Source organism: Leiobunum rupestre, chromosome 3, assembly GCF_980474605.1.
Source record: "Leiobunum rupestre chromosome 3, qqLeiRupe1.1.hap1, whole genome shotgun sequence".
NCBI lineage: Eukaryota > Metazoa > Arthropoda > Arachnida > Opiliones > Sclerosomatidae > Leiobunum > Leiobunum rupestre.
The window spans coordinates 40,657,429-40,675,782 of record NC_143386.1 but is presented as its reverse complement, the minus strand read 5'-3'; the positions used below and the strand labels follow the sequence as shown (position 1 = coordinate 40,675,782).

Sequence of the window (18,354 nt, the reverse complement as noted above, 5' to 3'; positions counted from 1 at the left end):
GGCCGGTTGGTGAAAGTAGTAATACCCATTTATTTATTTTCATCTGTTCTCAGATCTACTCTAAAAAGTTAATTTCATCTGCTCTGCGGATTTCATTTACTCTGTCCCATCAACTATTTCCTCTTCAGAGTCTGATCGGTGAATGTTATGCCCTTATTAACCATTAAAATTGCAAATTTCGTTTGAAAACAGAGGCATAAAGTACTCAATAATAAGTTATAGTGTTGGTAGTTTATTTCATAAATACATTAAGAGGCTTGATTTTAAACTTACCATATTGTCTATAATTTTAATATTTCACGTTGTCCTGAAATATCTAGACTACACGATCACTGAAATATACCAATTTGTATTACGGTGCTTAAACGGATTAAATCAGATACTAACTTGTTCGAAGCAAACGAAATCAATTCACTCAACATCAAAGGGATTAGTTAGCTATGCATCATCCCACAATATCTTGGAACAATTAATGACTCGAATATATTTGTAGCAAAAGGTGAACCTTAAAATCTATTTTTCCTTTATCAAGTTCTTTACTTTTATTTGCTGCGATAACTTACTTAGAAAGGCACCCCTGCATCAAATATATTCTTTGTATTCCCTCATCATACAAGTAATCTCCAAAATTATACAGTTTACATTGAAAAAAAAACATGTTTGAAACATTAAGTTTTCAACCGTTATAAACAAATCAGCGTTTTCTAAAGTGGTAGTTTAAAAGATGTTTTGCCAAACCGGGTTGCTATTTTTTTGGTCTTACAATCAGATATAAATAGGAATAACGTAGGTCCAGAGAGTGACGTCACCACTGTTAGTTTGTATGTTTATTTCTTCATAGGTTAAATTGTTTTAAAAATTTCGACGTCAAAATTAAGAAAGAAGACATAAATTTGAAATAATCATTAGTGGTTTTGAAGACCACAGGGTAAAGAGCGGACGTAAATATTAATCATAAAAAACCCACCCCACCGCCTAGTGGGGTGGCGGAGTGTAGGTGGGGTGGCGGAGTGGTTAGCACTTTCGCCTCGCAGCAAGAGGAGCCGGGTTCGATCCCAGGTTGTGGCACTGGGTGAAAACTCGGAACAACTCCTTCTGCATTGGTTAAAGGGGTTTTCCCCCGAGTTCTTCGGTTTCCCCTTCCATAAAAACTTGTCTAGGTTAACGGTAATAGTTAGTGTAGGGAGCTGTTGGCTCGATCTCGTGGCATGCAGAGCTTGCCACCACCCTCCTACGCATTGTAACCCGGCCACCTGAATTAAGGGCTTCAAAAGTCGCATGATGACTTAGGCCTAAGGTGGTGCCTTGGGTATTAGCCTAGCTGATTATTATTATTATTATTATTAAACACCAAATATCAGAGATTTTTCGTTTACGTATTTTACCCGAGGCGGACGGGTTTAGCCTCGAGGGTGGGTCGGTTAACTACCTAAAATGGGCGGTGGTTTGAAAACAATTTGTGCCTTAGCTCAAAATTTACTTTGTAGATCATTTGTGTTTTAAAATTAAAAATTCAGCAGGTTATACGTAGCTCCTAGTAAACAAAAGGCCAAATAAAGAAACATTTAAAAAATATTATTAGTAAAACAAAATGGTTTAGTTACGTGTAACACTTAGATAAAACTTCTTCGCTACGTCGGTAGTCCTACCTTATCGATACAATATCTTTACTATAAATCTTTCGCTGAAATGTGCGAGAGTCGCCCATTGATTTACTTTCAAAAGATTCTTAAGAGAATTACTCCTTATCGTAAAAGAATACCTCTACTAATACAAATTATATCAATTTAATTTAATAAAGGTAAGCAAGATTAATATTTCCAGTTGGTTATAATCAATCAAAAAGATGTGTATGTAAATTATTAAATTTTTATAAATTCTTAGCAAACCCTTGGTCACGAATATCGTTTTATTCTAAATTTACCATCTGCCAGAATTCCAAAAGTCACAAACATATATTGTAGGATATAGTAGGGCACGTGAATAAGCAAACTTTAAAATATGGACGTATTCAAACAATCAAACATTTTAAATTGGTTTTCGACATTAATAAAGTAACGGAAATAACTTTTTAATCGAATAATTATTATGTTAACTATTTATTATAATAATGAAGTTTTATTTTTACAAATTATTTAAACAACAAAACATTTGGCTAAGTCAAGAGTTTCCTTCTGAGCCGCAACACAGGCATTAAACTAATACAGTATCACTGAGCGTGGATTGTATCTTGGGTGTTAATATAAAGTCCTTCGCTATTTTTTAAAATTCGTACAGTTTAGGTAGGTCATTTAAGCCCATTGAATTAAAACAATTTACACCATTGTTAAATTTATATCGATTTTAACTTCATATTTGTGAGAGCGTAAGTGTTTCGTAAAATCATTTGGTTCCGAAAACCGTATTTTAATTGTTTTACTGAAAAACATTGAAACTTTACATTTTAGAGATTTATATATATATATATATATATAGTAACGTATTATACATTTTTATTTCTTCAATTTTCATAATGTTTTTAATTAAAATGGGGGTAGTATGAGCTTAAAATGGAGCATTAAGTTATTAACCAGTGTACGAATGGTTTTTTTAAGTATATTTAGCCGATTTATACACTATTTTTCGTGGTCTTTTCGACCCCTCTTGGAACCACCGGTGGAGGGTCTAGGCTCGGGTCTTTGGTCCCAGGATAAGGGCGGTAAACTCAACATGAATGCGCCCAGCAAAATTCCCAAAAAAAAAAGAGTGTATATTGCGAATGGATGTATTTCCCCATATGAAGTGCAGTAAGAGTAGTAAAGCTGTCTAACAAGTTGACTAAATATGCGACACCTTAATGTTTGGGTTTTTATATCTTGGCATTTTTTCGGACGCATCCTATTTAACAAGGTGGGGCTTATTAGTCAGTATAGTTATGTTTCTCGTTTGCATTTTGATGATAGAATAAACTAAGAATATAGTGTTTGGTATCATTTTCTTTAGAAAAATGAGACAAATCCGAATTTGGATGGTACTAGTTCGTGGGAGGGGACAGGTGGGAGCTAGCCCACCTCAATGATTTTTTAACTTTAATCATAGAATTTAAAAACAATTAAATAAATATATTTATATTTACTCATAAATGAAATTTGAACTTGATATGTAACATATTTCGCCAACAGTAGGCAAAATAGCTTACCCCGCCCTCCCTCATTGAACTTCGTTAATATCTCCAAACAATATGTCGTGTGACGTATATGTATCAAATGAAAGATAATTTTGCAGATGTGACTACACACTATCAAAAACTCAACATTTTACATATTATAGGAACAATTATTTATAAAATTATTAATTTATTCCAAACAGAAGTCTCAAGAACTCGTCTTACCATCCTATATTAATAAAATCTATACTTTTAAACGGGTATATGCATTTTGAAACCATTGAAAATAAACAATAAATGATTAGAATGTAGGTGGCGGACTGAGATAGGGTCATGCTCATTTCCGGCCTATAGACTTACGCTATAACCGGAACCGGATGTGTTCTCTCCCTTCTAGCTTTTCCACGTACAAACTAGGTCGCCGCAAAATGTATTATGCAATTCAAGGCAGATTTTTCCATTTCATTATTACTTATTTTCTATGGTGAAACAGGAGACTAAAAAAAATCTAAATAGGAGAATACTGGCCAGTTCAAGGTTAAAATTTTACCCTTATCTTTATGACTTTATGTAGAATAATTCGCTGGACAAGGCGATACTCAAACTGAACTCCATTTTAGTAGGCCTGGACGGTGTAAATGTAGTTAATTTTCGTGTTTTGTTAAGAAACTCGACGTTAAATTTTTTGTATAAAATAGTGTTTTCAAAATATGAAGGATCACAATTAAGTGTCTCTAAACAAGTGCAACATGGCAAAAATTAAATACAGATACCTGCATTTTTGGCAAACAAAGAACCAGGGAGAAGTTAGTTAAGAATCTCGAAGAGCAATCCTTGCGTAAGATCTATCAGTTGATGTCCGAATTTGCTGCGCTTAAAGATCCTGAATCCAAGATCTTCGTAACATTCATAAACTTTCTATTTATTCACCGGACACTGATGTTCTTGTTTAAGCTGTTAGACGATACCCGCCGCGTCTAATCAAAATTTGTCAGAACTGGAACGAAAATGCTCCGCATTGACCTTAAAACCATTTATTTATTGAACCTTTGAAAGCATCCGCATTGCCAGCTTTACATGCAATATCTATCTCAGATGTTACTAGTTGGTTTGCGGGTAAAGAAAAACCACCGTTTGGAATAAGTTTCTGATGGCCAAAAATGTTGTCCTGGAAGCATTGGCACTTCTTGCACATGGAGCTAATATCTCGGAACCAGTAGTTTGTGGAATAGAAAAATTAATATGCTCTGTTTACTCGAGGTCCAACCAAATATCTACAAAAACTAGTCTCGCAGAACTTTGATGGTGGTTTTTCTCTAAGAAGAGTACCCAAAGAGAAACGCTCTGATGCCAGCTTTTCGTCGAGCTCACTTCCAAGGCACTGAATGGGAAAAAGATCCCCTGCAACACCCGAATTTGGCTTCAGCCTTAGAATATGGGTGGTATTAATAAAACGGAGCCCATGAGCCAGTGCTTTGTGATTTACCATGCGCTCCTGAAGAAGTCCTGGATTTCGTCAAATGCAATTGCCAGCGTGGACATTGTAGGTCTCCTTGCAAATGCACGTCACAAGTACCACTCTTGCGTTGCACTGAAATGTTTGTGTGGAGCAGATATAGAAAAATCTGATAATGCTTTTGTTGAAAATGATAATGTAGAAGGCGATTCAACTGGCACTGAAGACAGTGATTTGGATATGTAAAACAATTCATTCAATATATATTCATATATTACAAGAAATATAAAATTTTCTCTTTAAAGCTCTATTTTAAAATTTAAACGATTTTTTATTCTCTTCTAAATGTAATAATTTAATTTTACCCCCTTGCATTATACTTCTAATGCGTAAAGACCATTATATGGTAAAGTTTCGTTTGATACCTCACACGGCATATTTTTTGGCGCGATTAGATATGTTGCCCCCCCTAGTGGCGAAATATGTTACATATCAAGTTCAATTTTTTTAAAGGTAGGTCAGACATGCATTAACATATGAGTTAATATAAATAAATGTATTTATTCATAGAATTTAAAAGACTTAGTAGCATTTCAATTTCAACCAGTATGAACGTTGCTAGAAAAGAAACCATCTACTATAATTATTTATCGATTTCTTGGGTAGGGAAATTGTATTATTAAGTAATTTTTTTAACGCTAAAGATATTGCACGTCTCACATGAGCTCGGCAGAAATATAGCGTAGTCTACAAGTTATAAAAGGTTGCAACTCCGAAGTATAATCGCGTAAATAAAACCGTGGAGAATGATCACGTGACTCTCCTCTGTCGTTCAAACTTCTAGAGCGCTCTGCTTAAGCTCATTATTCAAAACTTACTCTTACGAGGGTTGGCCACCGAATCTGTTTTAACGAAATATTTTATTATTACTTTTGCTTAAATTTCGCTGTATTTTAGGTATGTCTGGAAGCGCTTTTGCCGATAACGAACAAAACAAGACTTTCTGATCTCATTTGTGAAACAAATTCATAATTGAAAATGAGTGGCCGCGTAAAAAAGAAATTCTACAAGAGCAGAATCATTCGCCACAGAAGAACTCACTCGGGAGAAAGACCCTTTCTGTGTGACCAGTGTACCTACACAGCTGCAACGAAGGGGAATTTGATTGTACATAAAAAAGCCCACTCCGACGAAAAACCATTTCAGTGCGACCAGTGTAAGTACGCGTCTGCAAATAAGGGTCATTTGATGGTCCATAGAAGGACTCACTCCGGCGAAAAACCATTTCAGTGCGACCAGTGTAAGTACGCGTCTGCACATAAGCATCATTTGATTATGCATAAAAGAGCCCACTCCGGCGAAAAACCATTTCAGTGCGACCAGTGTAGCTACGCATTTGCAAGTAAAAGAGATTTGATTCGCCACAGAAGAACTCATTCGGGTGAGAAACCCTTTCTGTGTGACCAGTGTGCCTACGCATCTGTCCGGAAGAGTCATTTGATTAGCCATAGAAGAACTCACTCCGGCGAAAAACCATTTCAGTGTGACCAGTGTAGCTACGCGTCTGCAAGTACTACTGGTTTGAATTTCCACAGAAGAACTCACTCGGGTGAGAAACCCTTTCAGTGCGACCAGTGTAAGTACACGTCTGTACATAAGTATGCTTTGATTCTCCACAGAAGAACTCACTCGGGTGAGAAACCATTTCAGTGCGACCAGTGTAAGTACGCGTCTGTATATAAGGGTAATTTAATTAACCACAGAAGAACTCACTCGGGCGAAAAACCATTTCAGTGCGACCAGTGTAAGTACGCGTCTGTACGTAAGGGTAATTTGATTATACATAGAAGAACTCACTCGGGTGAGAAACCCTTTCTGTGTGACCAATGTACCTACACCACTGCGACGAAGGCGCATTTGACGAACCACAGAAGAACTCACTCGGGTGAGAAACCCTTTCAGTGCGACCAGTGTAGCTACGCATCTGCGAGTTCTAGTGCTTTGATCAACCACAAAAAAAGACACTCGGACGATAAGCCCTTTGGATGTACAAAGTGCCATTATCGGTCTCAATATAAAAAACATGTTCGTAGCCACGAAAGAGCACGACACCCTGAAGGGGGAAAGGCCCACAAATGCCCCAGTTGCGAACGGAACTTCGCTACCATGAAAACCCTCGAATGTCACCTTCGAATTCATGGTGCACCTGGAAACCAAATTGGCGCTTCCAACAGTCACCACCAAGAACAAGTGCTCCAATCACTACCACGTCTATTTGATTCCTCTGGTCGTAAAACGGGAGGAAGGTATTGTTTGGTGCACCTGCGTCGTTTGACGGAGGAACAGATGGAATCTATCACTGAAAAGCCCCACGTCGTCCACGCCACAACCATCCACCACGAATGCCTTAACATCGATGTCAGAAACGTCAAACTTGATCCTTTTTATGACTTCATCGACCAATTTCCGGTTCCGTCAGTCGTCAGAAGAGAAGATTGGGAATTTCGCCCAGTTAGGGACCAAAACGAGGGTGTTCTAACGAAACCAGACATCCCGATCAAAACCGAGTTCCCCCCCGAAGTAGAAAATCTGTGAATATTTTTGACGAAATTAAATATATTTGGTGGACGGTTTCATAGACATATTTCCATTTATGAACTCTTTCTGGTACTGTTCTGAAATTAAAGAAGATTGTTTTGGTTTTTTCAAGTTCAGTTTAAGTTTTAATTAAGTCTAAATAAATGTTTTCTACCTGTCGATTTATTATCGTATTATTTTAAAAGTATTTATTTTCAAAGCGCGATTATTTGCTAAGCCTCTATTTAGCAGACGACTGTTTCTAGAGGCCGGAAAGATGCACTGAGTAATAGACGGGTTGGTGGAGACTTAGCTTAATTGTGGTAAGCTTAACCCTTAATTAAGTTCAGCAAGGAGTCTAGAGATGGCGCCACTTTAGCGACTTCCGTGCCCTAGTGGTCATTTATCCATGACACTGTGGGATCTACTTACATTTAAGTGGCTTGCTACAAACCGAAGTTTTAATTATGTGCTAGCGTAAGTAACGTAATAAGTATATCCTTTGCACTCTTGTCCATAATGATGTTTTCGCAATACCGCCATTCATTTTGTAATAAAGTTGTAATCGAATCCTTAATCAGAAAGTCGGACCAACCGAAATATTAGTTCCACATCGAGGTAGCAGGGAAAATCTATTTATTTCGCACTCTATTGGCACAAGTTCCGTTAATTTTTTCTAGCTTTGGTATCTCCGTTTTTAGTTTAGCCAAGTTTATTAACAATACACCGAATGCGCGAAGAAAGTGAAGATTGGGAATTTAACTTCCAGAGATATTGAATGCCCAATTTTGAGGGTCCCTAGTGCCCAAATATAGACAGGGTGTTACATATAAGAATGTCAAAAACTAAGTGGGTCATCTTGAGTCCAAAATATCGAAATCAAAATTCGGCCTCCGAAACGGCCAAATTTGCTGTTTCTATTATTCATTGGGCCCGATTTTTCCCTTTTACGAAGCATTTGTTTTTATCGAAACCGAAAATAATCTGATCACTAGTATCAATAGAGCGATATTAAATTACAACTAGGAGCAACAAACACAAGGAGAACGCAGCTAGGCTTTTAACACGCTAACGAAGGGTTGTGTACGAATTTCATTGGACGAGCGTCACGAGCCTTTACGCTGAACGTTTTACGGGCGGGGGGGGGGGAGACAGTTTCCGAATTTTCCCCTTCCGACGGCAGCAGGCGCTAAAGCGTCTAGCCAATGAAAAACGTACACATGAAGTTATGTATTTGTACCCCGCCGTTCCGCTAGGCACTACGGCGGCCCACAACACTCAACCAGGTCCGGACAAAAATGCGCTTTGCGAAACAAACGTTCGGCCAGTGAGACAGCTATAAAAACCGGCTCACATATGGCAAACAAACGCCCCCATCACGGCCCAACAAAAGGCGACACCATGGGCCTGCCCGAGAACCCATCCTCGCACAGCTGAGGTCTAGAGAGACTTTCTCATTCACTGCAATTACCATCCCCGATAAGGTTATCAAATGACAGGTATGGAGCGAACCATCGCGCGAACCCAAAGTCCGAGCCCAGCAACCACGAACACACCCGTCCCCCCTCCGGCTGGCGGCGAAGGGGGCGATGCGAACTGTATTTTAGGTATTTCTGGAAACGCTTTTGCCGATAATGAACAATACAAGACTTTCTGATCGTATTTGCGAAACAAATTCATAATTCCAAAAGGAACTTTGAACCAAACTTGTAGAGCGTGATTCTGGAAAAATGAGTGGCCGAGAAAACAAGAAATTCCAGTGCACAGAGTGCGCTTACGCAACGAGCCGCAAGAGCAGAATCATTTGCCACAGAAGAACTAACTCGGGAGAAAGACCCTTTCTGTGTGACCAGTGTACCTACACAGCTGCAACGAAGGGGAATTTGATTGAACATAAAAAAGCCCACTCCGGCGAAAAACCTATTCAGTGCGACCAGTGTAAGTACGCGTCTGTACATAACGGTCATTTGATTATCCATAGAAGAACACACTCCGGCGAAAAACCATTTCAGTGCGACTAGTGTAGCAACGCCTCTATCCAGAAGAGTAATTTGATTATCCATAGAAGATCTCACTCCGGCAAAAAACCATTTCAGTGTGACCAGTGTAGCTACGCGTCTACAAGTAATATTTGTTTGATTCGCCACAGAAAGACTCACTTGGGTGAGAAACCCTTTCAGTGCGACCAGTGTAGCTACGCCTCTATCCAGAAGTGTAATTTGATTATCCATAGAAGATCTCACTCCGGCGAAAAACCATTTCAGTGTGACCAGTGTAGCTACGCGTCCACAAATGATATTTGTTTGACTCGCCACAGAAGAACTCACTCGGGTGAGAAACCCTTTCTGTGTGACCAATGTACCTACACATCTGCAACGACAGAGAATTTTATTATCCATAGAAGAGACCACTCTGGCGAAAAACCATTTCAGTGCGACCAGTGTAGGTACGCATCTGCACATAAGGGTAATTTGATTCGCCACAGAAGAACTCACTCGGGTGAGAAACCCTTTCAGTGCGACCAATGTAGCTACGCCTCTATCTAGGAGAGTAATTTTATTATCCATAGAAGATCTCACTGCGTCGAAAAACCATTTCAGTGTGACCAGTGTAGGTATGCATCTGTACACAAGAGTAATTTGATTATCCATAGAAGAACTCACGTCGGCGAAAAACCATTTCAGTGCGACCAGTGTAGGTACTCATCTTTACATAAGAGTAATTTGATTCGCCACAGTCTTACTCACTCGGCTGATAAATCCTTTCAGTGCGACCAGTGTAGCTACGCATCTGCGAGTTCGAGTGCTTTGATCAGCCACAAGAAAAGACACTCGGACGATAAGCCCTTTGGATGTACAAAGTGCCAATATCGTTCTAAATATAAAAACCACGTTCTTAGCCACGAAAGAGCACGTCACCCTGAAGGGGAAAAGGCCCACAAATGCTCCAGTTGCAACCGGAACTTCGCTACCAATAAAACCCTCGAAGGTCACCTTCGAGTTCATGGTCCACGCGGAAGCCAAATTGGCGCTTCGAACAGTCACCACCAAGAACAAGTGCTCCAATCACCACCACGTCTATTTGAGTCCTCTGGTCGTAAAACGGGACGTAGGTATTGTTTGGTGCAACTGCGTCGTTTGACGAAGGAACAAATTGAATCTCTCACTGACAAGCGCCACATCGTCCAGGCCGTGAAAATGGAAGTTGGCGAACCTGACACAGACGCCACAACCATCGACTTCGATTGCCTCAACATCGATGTCAGCAACGTCAAACTCGATCCTTTTTATGACTTCATCGACCAATTTCCGATTTCATCAGTCGTCAGGAGAGAAGAGTTGGAATTTAGCCCAGTTAGGGACCAAAATGAGAGTGTCCCAACGAACCCTGACACCATGATCAAAACCGAGCTCCCCCCGAAGAAGAAAACTTGTAAATTTTTTTGACGAAACTAAAGAAACCATTTTTAATTTCAATTCTGTGTTCATCAAGGAGTCTAGAGATGGCGCCACTTTAGCGGCTTCCGTGCCCTAGTGGTCATTTATGTATGACACTGTGGGATCAACCTACATTTAAGTGGCTTGCAACAAACCAAAGTTTTAATTATGTACTAACGTAAGTAACGTAATAATTATATAATTTGCACTCTTGTCCATGGTGAAGTTTTTTGCATACCACCTTTCTTCATTTTGTAGTAAAGTTATAATCGAATCCTTAATCAGGAAGTCGGAAAATTCACCGAATGCGCGAAGAAAGTAAAGAAATAGAATGCCCTATTTTGAGGGTCCTTAGTGCCCATATATATACAGGGTGTTACGGATAAGTATGTCAAAAAGTTTTCATTGGGTCATGTTGAGTCTAAAATATCTCATGAGCGTGGGTTCCAAAATGCATTGCTTCCGAGTAATTGGCAATTGTGCAGTTTCTATTATTCCATGGAGTCAATTTTTTCCTTTTTAGAAGCATTTTTTTATCGAAACAGATAAGAAACTGATCACTAGTATCAAAAGTGCGATATTTAATTAGAATAAGTAGGATAAGTGCATAAATTACGTTTTACGTAAAACGAAGGTAATTCAAAAAGTAATCGTTGTTTCAATGATATTTTCTAATTTTATTGGGATATTTTATTCTTTCCATGTCATGAAACACGTACAAATTTAATTTAATTACAAAAATTGCTCAAAAAGACCACCTACAAATGGTTCTTGAACCCATTCGAAGATTCCAGGCGTGTTACTGATCGATTATTCGTTGTCGTAGGTCATCGATGTCGCGAACCAAGTCTTTAATGTGTCCCCAGAGATAAAAGGCGGATTAAGGCGTGGACCACGCAACAGTGACCCTTGGACCAATCCATCTCATAAGAAACGTCGCATCAAGGTGAGTTTTTCTCAGCTGCAATGTGATGGGGCTCCGTCGTTCAATTACCCCATGCGCCTCCTCGTTGCTAATGTTCGTCTTGCAGTAATTCAGGCCAAGGATCTTGTTTTAACCATACATACGCCTTACCATTTAGCCCAAGTGGAAGAAAGTAAGTTCCAAATAGATAGTTACTAACAATACGACTTAACACTTTTCGCGACCCGCGTGACGTTTCTTTGGCTTCACTGGTGGTTAAAATTTTGTGAATATTCAGTATTAAACCACCGAAAATTTGTAGGCAACGCATTATTCGTCACAACATAACGTTATTGGCACGCACTTACCCCCCAAAATTGCCGGCAATTTATCCTTTTTCTCTTTTCCGCTTAATGGCGTGTCAGCTCCCTCGTTTTCAATCAAAAGTCGTTTTTTCGCTTGTTTGTGGGAAAATTGGTTCTGTGCCAAACTTTGCCGCAATTTCTCTGGTTCACGAATAACTTTTTCAAAAGACTCATCACTTCGAAAGTTTTTCAAAAATTGTTTAATAGCTTCTATCAATTTTGTGATAATGACGATATCTGCTGACGGATTTTGCATTAGTTTGCTTACATGGTTGGTTACAAATAAAATGTCGTGCCTAATCAATAGAGTCAATATAAACTTGAAGGAAGAAATTTCATTTGCGATGCTTTTGACTTCGGAAACCGCTACTACGTCATTGCTAGTATCTACAATAGCATGTAGTGCTTCATTACTTTCAACGAGGTTATTTATTTAAACTTGAATACTATGAATTCGACTTTGCCAGCGAGTATCAGATAACGACTTTTGCTCTGCAACATATCCCATCAAACCATTGATGCACCAAAAAAATTTAAAACCCTTTGAAGAATGCCAAAAAAGTAATAACTGTTGATTTAGCCGCATTGTAAGATTTAGAGTATGGTTGGAGCAAAGCACAAAAAATTATCTCTGGTTTTTCTTTAAAGGGAATATTACCTCAGGAATCTACCTTTCAAAACAAGCAATAATACCCCCCCCCCCCCCCCCCAGAAAAATCGTTCGCGGGGATTTTTACGGTATGTGTAGTATGATAGAGTATTTCCTCTATTCACTCTTGTTTAGTTTCTTGTCGACGCGAGTCTTTCATTTTTCTTCGGGATTTCGCGTTGTACCCTAGATTAAACCTTGTCTCTTCTAGTCGTTATATTATCTTAAAAAAAGCCTCATGGAAAGAGAAGGATGTAAATGTAGATCTTATTGTCTTTATAAATGCTCAAGTAGAGGAAACGAAAAAGCATGTTCGCAAAATTGTAAATGTGGGCGCCAAAACGTAACGTGTTGCAATCAGATAATTTTCTAGGCAAACCAAGTATTTATCACACATAACAATGTTAATTTTCAGAATTAGTGGTTATAAACTGTGATAGTTGAGCAAATATTAGAGAGCCTCAAGTAGCGACTAGTGGTTTAATGTGTAGTGTGCACAAAGTAATCAACGACGTGATAAGCAATAAAGGTGAGATTAAAAGTCTTTGTATAAAAATTTAAATATTTACATGCAATCCATAAAAAATTATTAATTTATAATACAGATGTAAAAATAATAGAGCCATAAAATCTGAATGATATATTTTGTAGCGTTGACGATGTAATAAACAATGAAGGTACAATTAAGTCTTACTTAGAATATGTAATTGTAATGAATACTAAAGTTATTATTTGGTTTAGGCTAGAACCATTAGTTTAGGTACTTCTTCTAGTGCAATGACCAATAAGGATATATGTATGCCAGCTACTTTAAAGACTGGAAGTCGTTTGAAAATGGGTAATGGTAAACGCGTTTAGCTATCCATCATTTTAATTTATAGTAGACCAGTTTATAATTATTTTCTAACAAGTTATTTCTTCATACCAGCTAAGAGAAAAGGTAAATATGTTTGTGGCTAAACGAAGCAAGACAATCGGTGCCAAACAAAAAGCCAAAACCTGTGTGACATTTTTGAAAAAAATGGCGGAGTTAAAAAGGAAACAGATAACTGATGTTTTCACCGAAAGTATAGCTGTATCAGTTTCAAATTGATTGATACAATAATTGCTGACACCGTGAGCCTCAATTTGACTATAGAACAGGTAAACAATTTTTGTGTAACACTTGTCAATTCGATTTATTTAACTTTATGATTTATGTTTTAGCAATTAAATTTCTTGTCCGAAAATGATGTTGAAACTGTTTTGAAGAAAATAATGATTTACCGACAAAGACTCTGCCAAGGCACTACTCTCTAGTCAAGACGATTTACCAGAATTGGTATTTCCTATATCAGAAAAAGTGCAAATTTCACCCGAGATTGAAAGCCCTTCACCAACATTAAATTTATTTCCACCGCCTGGAGCTGCAGAAGCCTGGTGTAAATGTAGGCGATGTAGACCCATGGATACACCGCTTGAAAGGGTATGCTGCACGGACAATTACAACACTGGCTGTGTTACAGAACATCGTAGATTTAGAAGGTTATTTCTGGAAAGAGATGCACTTCAAATCCTGGTTCTTGCTCGCAGAGACCAGGTCCAAGTCGAGGAGGGTTTTACTAATAAAGTACTGCGTTATGCAGCCTACCGAAGCTTCATATATTGGACCTCTCAAACATTGGGAGAAGGAAATAGAGTAATTATTCCGTCTTGCACGGTATGGGCTATAAGAGATGTCTTTCCCTCTGAGAATGGCATTTACAAAGGGTTTCAAGAATTTGCATTAATTTCAATTCCTAATTAAACATGAAAGCCAATATATTTAGTTTTTAATCATATTATTTTTCATCTTGTGTATTGAACCTACTAATATGCTGTTCTATTAAAATGGCCTTTTCCGGACATTCAGTGGGTGCAATTGTTGGTTTGATAGTCCTGGGATTAATTGCAATCCGGTTGCACATGGTTTCCGATTCTTTACCCTCCTCTTCACATATTATTTCCAGCAAATTTTTCATAAACCTATGATTCTTTGCTATTTTAATTGGTCTAGCACACTATTGATTTATAATTTTGGAGTAGCGCTTATCAAACCTGCAATATTAACCTATGAGCCAAATAATGATAAATCCAGGATATGACTGGTACCTTCACACGTACTAAATTGGTCGTCCACCAAAAGTAACAGGCGGCCATTTTAGTAGGTGGGGAAAAGGAGCAAATAAAACAAAATTGAGAGCATAATCGAGCAGAAATTTCCGGTTTCCGGAACGCCATCTTGTGTTGACTAGATAGGAATTCGGAAATAAGTGGCGGTTGTTATTCAAAAATCCTACCATATTGGCCTCTCAGTTTTAGATTAATTTTAACTATTCTAGGAAAGTACTATATAATTATATATATTATACTAATTATGAACTTAGTACGTATAAAAATAAGAACTTAAATTTATAACCACACTATATATGATAACTGCGAATAAATATTCCAAGATATTTACTACGACGACCACGTGTATTATTTTTGAAAACTGCCCTTAAAAAATATGCCCCCAAAATGACGTAGGTCCGCGATTGCGCTTTTTTCCCAATAGGGGGCAATAGTGGTCGGGTGTTAGCGCTATTGGACGAGTTTTTCGCATAGAGTCATGTCCTCGATTTATCGTTATTTGGCCCATGATTAACCATAGCGAGTTTTCTAGACTTAAATATGAATTCCTAGATTATTTAAACCAAAATTAGGCATTTTTTTAACCTGGAGACAATTTTATGTTCACGGAATTTTATCTTAGCCAAATGTTGTTAAATTGTTAAAATTTCCTGACTCTTTCTTCATCTGAAACCAAAATCCAAGTAACATTTTGAGCAGCGTGTTGTGAAATATCCATTTAATTTTTTTTAATGAGTTTAAGGGGCTAGCTTTATAAGAAGTTGATATCTACACAAATATTTAGACCAAAGTTTTCGGCACTAATTAAAATAACTGTTAAAAGCAAAAATCACGTAATTCAAGGGACCTGGATTTTGGTTTCAGTGCGTACAGGGTTGCCACATATTGTTCACTTTCGAATTCCTTGACTTTTACAGGTAGTGTGGCAAGCCTGTTGTAATACCATAGAAACTACAAGAGGAATAGAAAGAGTCGATGAAAAGTGTTATGGGCTGGGTACGGGCAAAAGGTTATCCGTTCATTCCGCTTGAATCTAATTGGCCTTCATTTCCAAAGCTTTTTTTGATTGGAGGTAACCGGAAATGAAGGAAGAACCTTTTGCCCGTGTCATCTTAGTAAAGCACGTACAAAGGCAGGGCCTTCTATCAGTGGCGTAGTGACCGTAGTCTGAAATTCGTCAAGGGGGGTCTGACGTGTGTGAATGTTAAGAGGGGAGTCGAGAAGGGGGTCCTTTGTTGATTCAATAAACTTGTTTTTCTTGTTCAAATGCTTTTGGTTATGTAGCAGGGTCATCTGCTACTACCATACCTGGGGTGGCGGAGTGGTTAGCACTTTCGCTTCGCAGCAAGAGGAGCCGGGTTCGATCCCAACTTGTGGCACTGGGTGAAAACTGGGTACAACTCCTTCCGCGTTGAGTTTGCAAGTTCTATCCCCACTGGCTTAAGGGGTTTTCCCCCGAGTTCTTCGGTTTTCCCTTCCATAAAAACTTGTCGAGGTTAACGGTATTAGTGAGTGTAGGGTGCTGTTGGCTCGATCTCGTGGCATGCAGGGCTTGCCACCACCCTCCTACGCATTGTAACCCGGCCACCTTAATTAATGGCTTCAAAAGTCGCTTGATGACTTAGGCCTAAGGTGGTGCCTTGGGTATTAGCCTAGCTGATTATTACAACTGAATTGCCACTTACTGGTGGTTGCAAATCCTGGTCCAAATTATCTGTAGAAGTCTTACAAGGGAAGGTCTTGGAATGTAAGTCGGGAATCCGAGAAAACGTTATGGCAAGCTTTAGGCCATGCCCTAGGAATGTATCAGTCAGGCGGATTTTTTAGCAGAGTCAAAAGGTCAAGTTTTATGACCTTTCGAAATTTTGACCTTGGTCGAGCCGGAAATTCCTTATGGGATTTTATATTCTAATTTCATGGGCAACAAAATTTTTAAATTTGGACTTTTGTGATGCCCATGTCAAACATGCGTAACAGTGGTCATTCAAAGTGAAAATTGGTAAAATGGCGTTATCTCTAAAATGGAAGTTTAAAAGATGTTTTGCCAAACCTGGTTGCTATTTTGTTTTGGTCTTACAACCAGATATAACTAGGAATAACATAGGTCCAGAAAGTGACGTCACCACTGTTAGTTTGTATATTTCTTTCTTCATAGGTTAAATTGTTTTAAACATTTTGACGTCAAAATTAAGGAAGAAGACAAATTTGAAATAATCATTAGTGGTTTTGAAGACCACAGGGTAAAGGGCGAACGTAAATATTAATCATAAAAAACCCAGCCATGCAGAGTCATGAAATTTTTCGTTTACGTATTTTACCAGAGGCGGACTGGTTACTTGGGCAGGTGGGCAAAATCTGACGCGGCCACGGCCATATTTAGCATTGGGGGTGGGTCGGTTTTATAAATTGGGCGGTGGTTTGAAAACAATTTGTAACTTGAGATTTGTTTGTTTTTAGTGCCTTAGCTCGAAATTTTTTTTGTGGAAGATTTGTTTTAAAAGGAAAAATTCAGCAGGTTATACGTAGCTCCTAGTAAACAAAAGGCCGAATGAAGAAACATATAAACAATATTATTAGCAAAACAATATGGTTTAATTACGTGTAACACTTACCTAAAACGTCTTTGGTACGTCGGTAGTCCTACCTTATCGATACAATATCTTTACTATAAATATTTCGCTGAAATTGGCTAGATTCGACCGTTAAGTTACTTTCCAAAGATTCTTAAGATAATTACTCCTTATCGTAAAAGAATACCTCTACTAATACAAATTATATCATTTAAATTACCGAGATGCGCCAGTTACCATAACGTTAATAACTTTATAAAAGTCAATTTATTCTATAATAAAATAACGTTAATAACTTTATAAAAGTCAATTTATTCTATAATAAAATAACGTTAATAACTTTATAAAAGTCAATTTATTCTATAATAAAATAACGTTAATAACTTTATAAAAGTCAATTTATTCTATAATAAAATAACGTTAATAACTTTATAAAAGTCAATTTATTCTATATTAAAATTACGTTAATAACTTTATAAAAGTCAATTTATTCTATAATAAAATTACGTTAATAACTTTATAAAAGTCAATTTATTCCATAATAAAATTACGTTAATAACTTTATAAAAGTCAATTTATTCCATAATAAAATTACGTTAATAATTTTATAAAAAATATTAGAAAAACAATATCGTTTATTTACGTGGAAGACTTAGATAAAACATCTGCGCTACGTCGGTAGTCCTACCTTATCGATACAATATCTCTTTTAAAAACATCTGCGCTACGTCGGTAGTCCTACCTTATCGATACAATATCTCTTTTAAAAACATCTGCGCCCGTTAACTTTCAAAGAGATACTTAACTTGTTAAGAGAATTACTCCTTATTAAAAAAAATTCCTCTACTAATACAAAGTATATCAATTTAATTTAATAAAGGTAAGCAAGATTAATTGTTCGAATTTGTTATGATCAATCAAAAAGATTTGTGTGTAAAGTTTTAAATTTATATAAATTCTTAGCCAACCCTTGGTCATGAATTCGTTTTTATTCTAAAGTTACCATCTGCCAGAAATCCAAAAGGCTCAGAGATAAATTGTAGGATAATGTAGGGCTCGCGAATAAGCAAACCTTAAATATGGACGTATCTAAACAACCC

The 18,354-nt window shown here is 37.6% G+C and overlaps 2 protein-coding genes across 2 annotated transcripts; both read left to right on the top strand.

Annotated features, from left to right (window-relative positions):
- The first annotated feature begins 5,639 nt into the window (after window positions 1–5,639).
- On the top strand, window positions 5,640–7,196 carry LOC149951777 (uncharacterized). Its single transcript, XM_090169667.1, has one exon. The coding sequence runs from the start codon at window positions 5,640–5,642 to the stop codon at window positions 7,194–7,196; it is 1,557 nt and encodes a 518-aa protein (XP_090025793.1).
- Window positions 7,197–8,908: 1,712 nt separating this feature from the next.
- On the top strand, window positions 8,909–10,652 carry LOC149951776 (uncharacterized). The gene is made up of 4 exons (XM_090169666.1): window positions 8,909–9,189; window positions 9,244–9,634; window positions 9,725–9,876; window positions 9,961–10,652. Exons 1-4 carry the CDS (start codon window positions 8,909–8,911, stop codon window positions 10,622–10,624), a joined length of 1,488 nt encoding a protein of 495 aa, XP_090025792.1. The 3' UTR covers window positions 10,625–10,652.
- The last annotated feature ends 7,702 nt before the right edge of the window (window positions 10,653–18,354 follow it).

Bases quoted from the DNA above. Each gene is read 5' to 3' on its own strand.
- LOC149951777 (XM_090169667.1), top strand. From the start codon at position 5,640: ATGAGTGGCCGCGTAAAAAAGAAATTCTACAAGAGCAGAATCATTCGC.
- LOC149951776 (XM_090169666.1), top strand. From the start codon at position 8,909: ATGAGTGGCCGAGAAAACAAGAAATTCCAGTGCACAGAGTGCGCTTAC. The intron at 9,190-9,243 runs GTGCGACTAGTG...GATTATCCATAG, and splicing joins TCCGGCGAAAAACCATTTCA to AAGATCTCACTCCGGCAAAA. The intron at 9,877-9,960 runs GTACTCATCTTT...CGACCAGTGTAG, and splicing joins TTTCAGTGCGACCAGTGTAG to CTACGCATCTGCGAGTTCGA.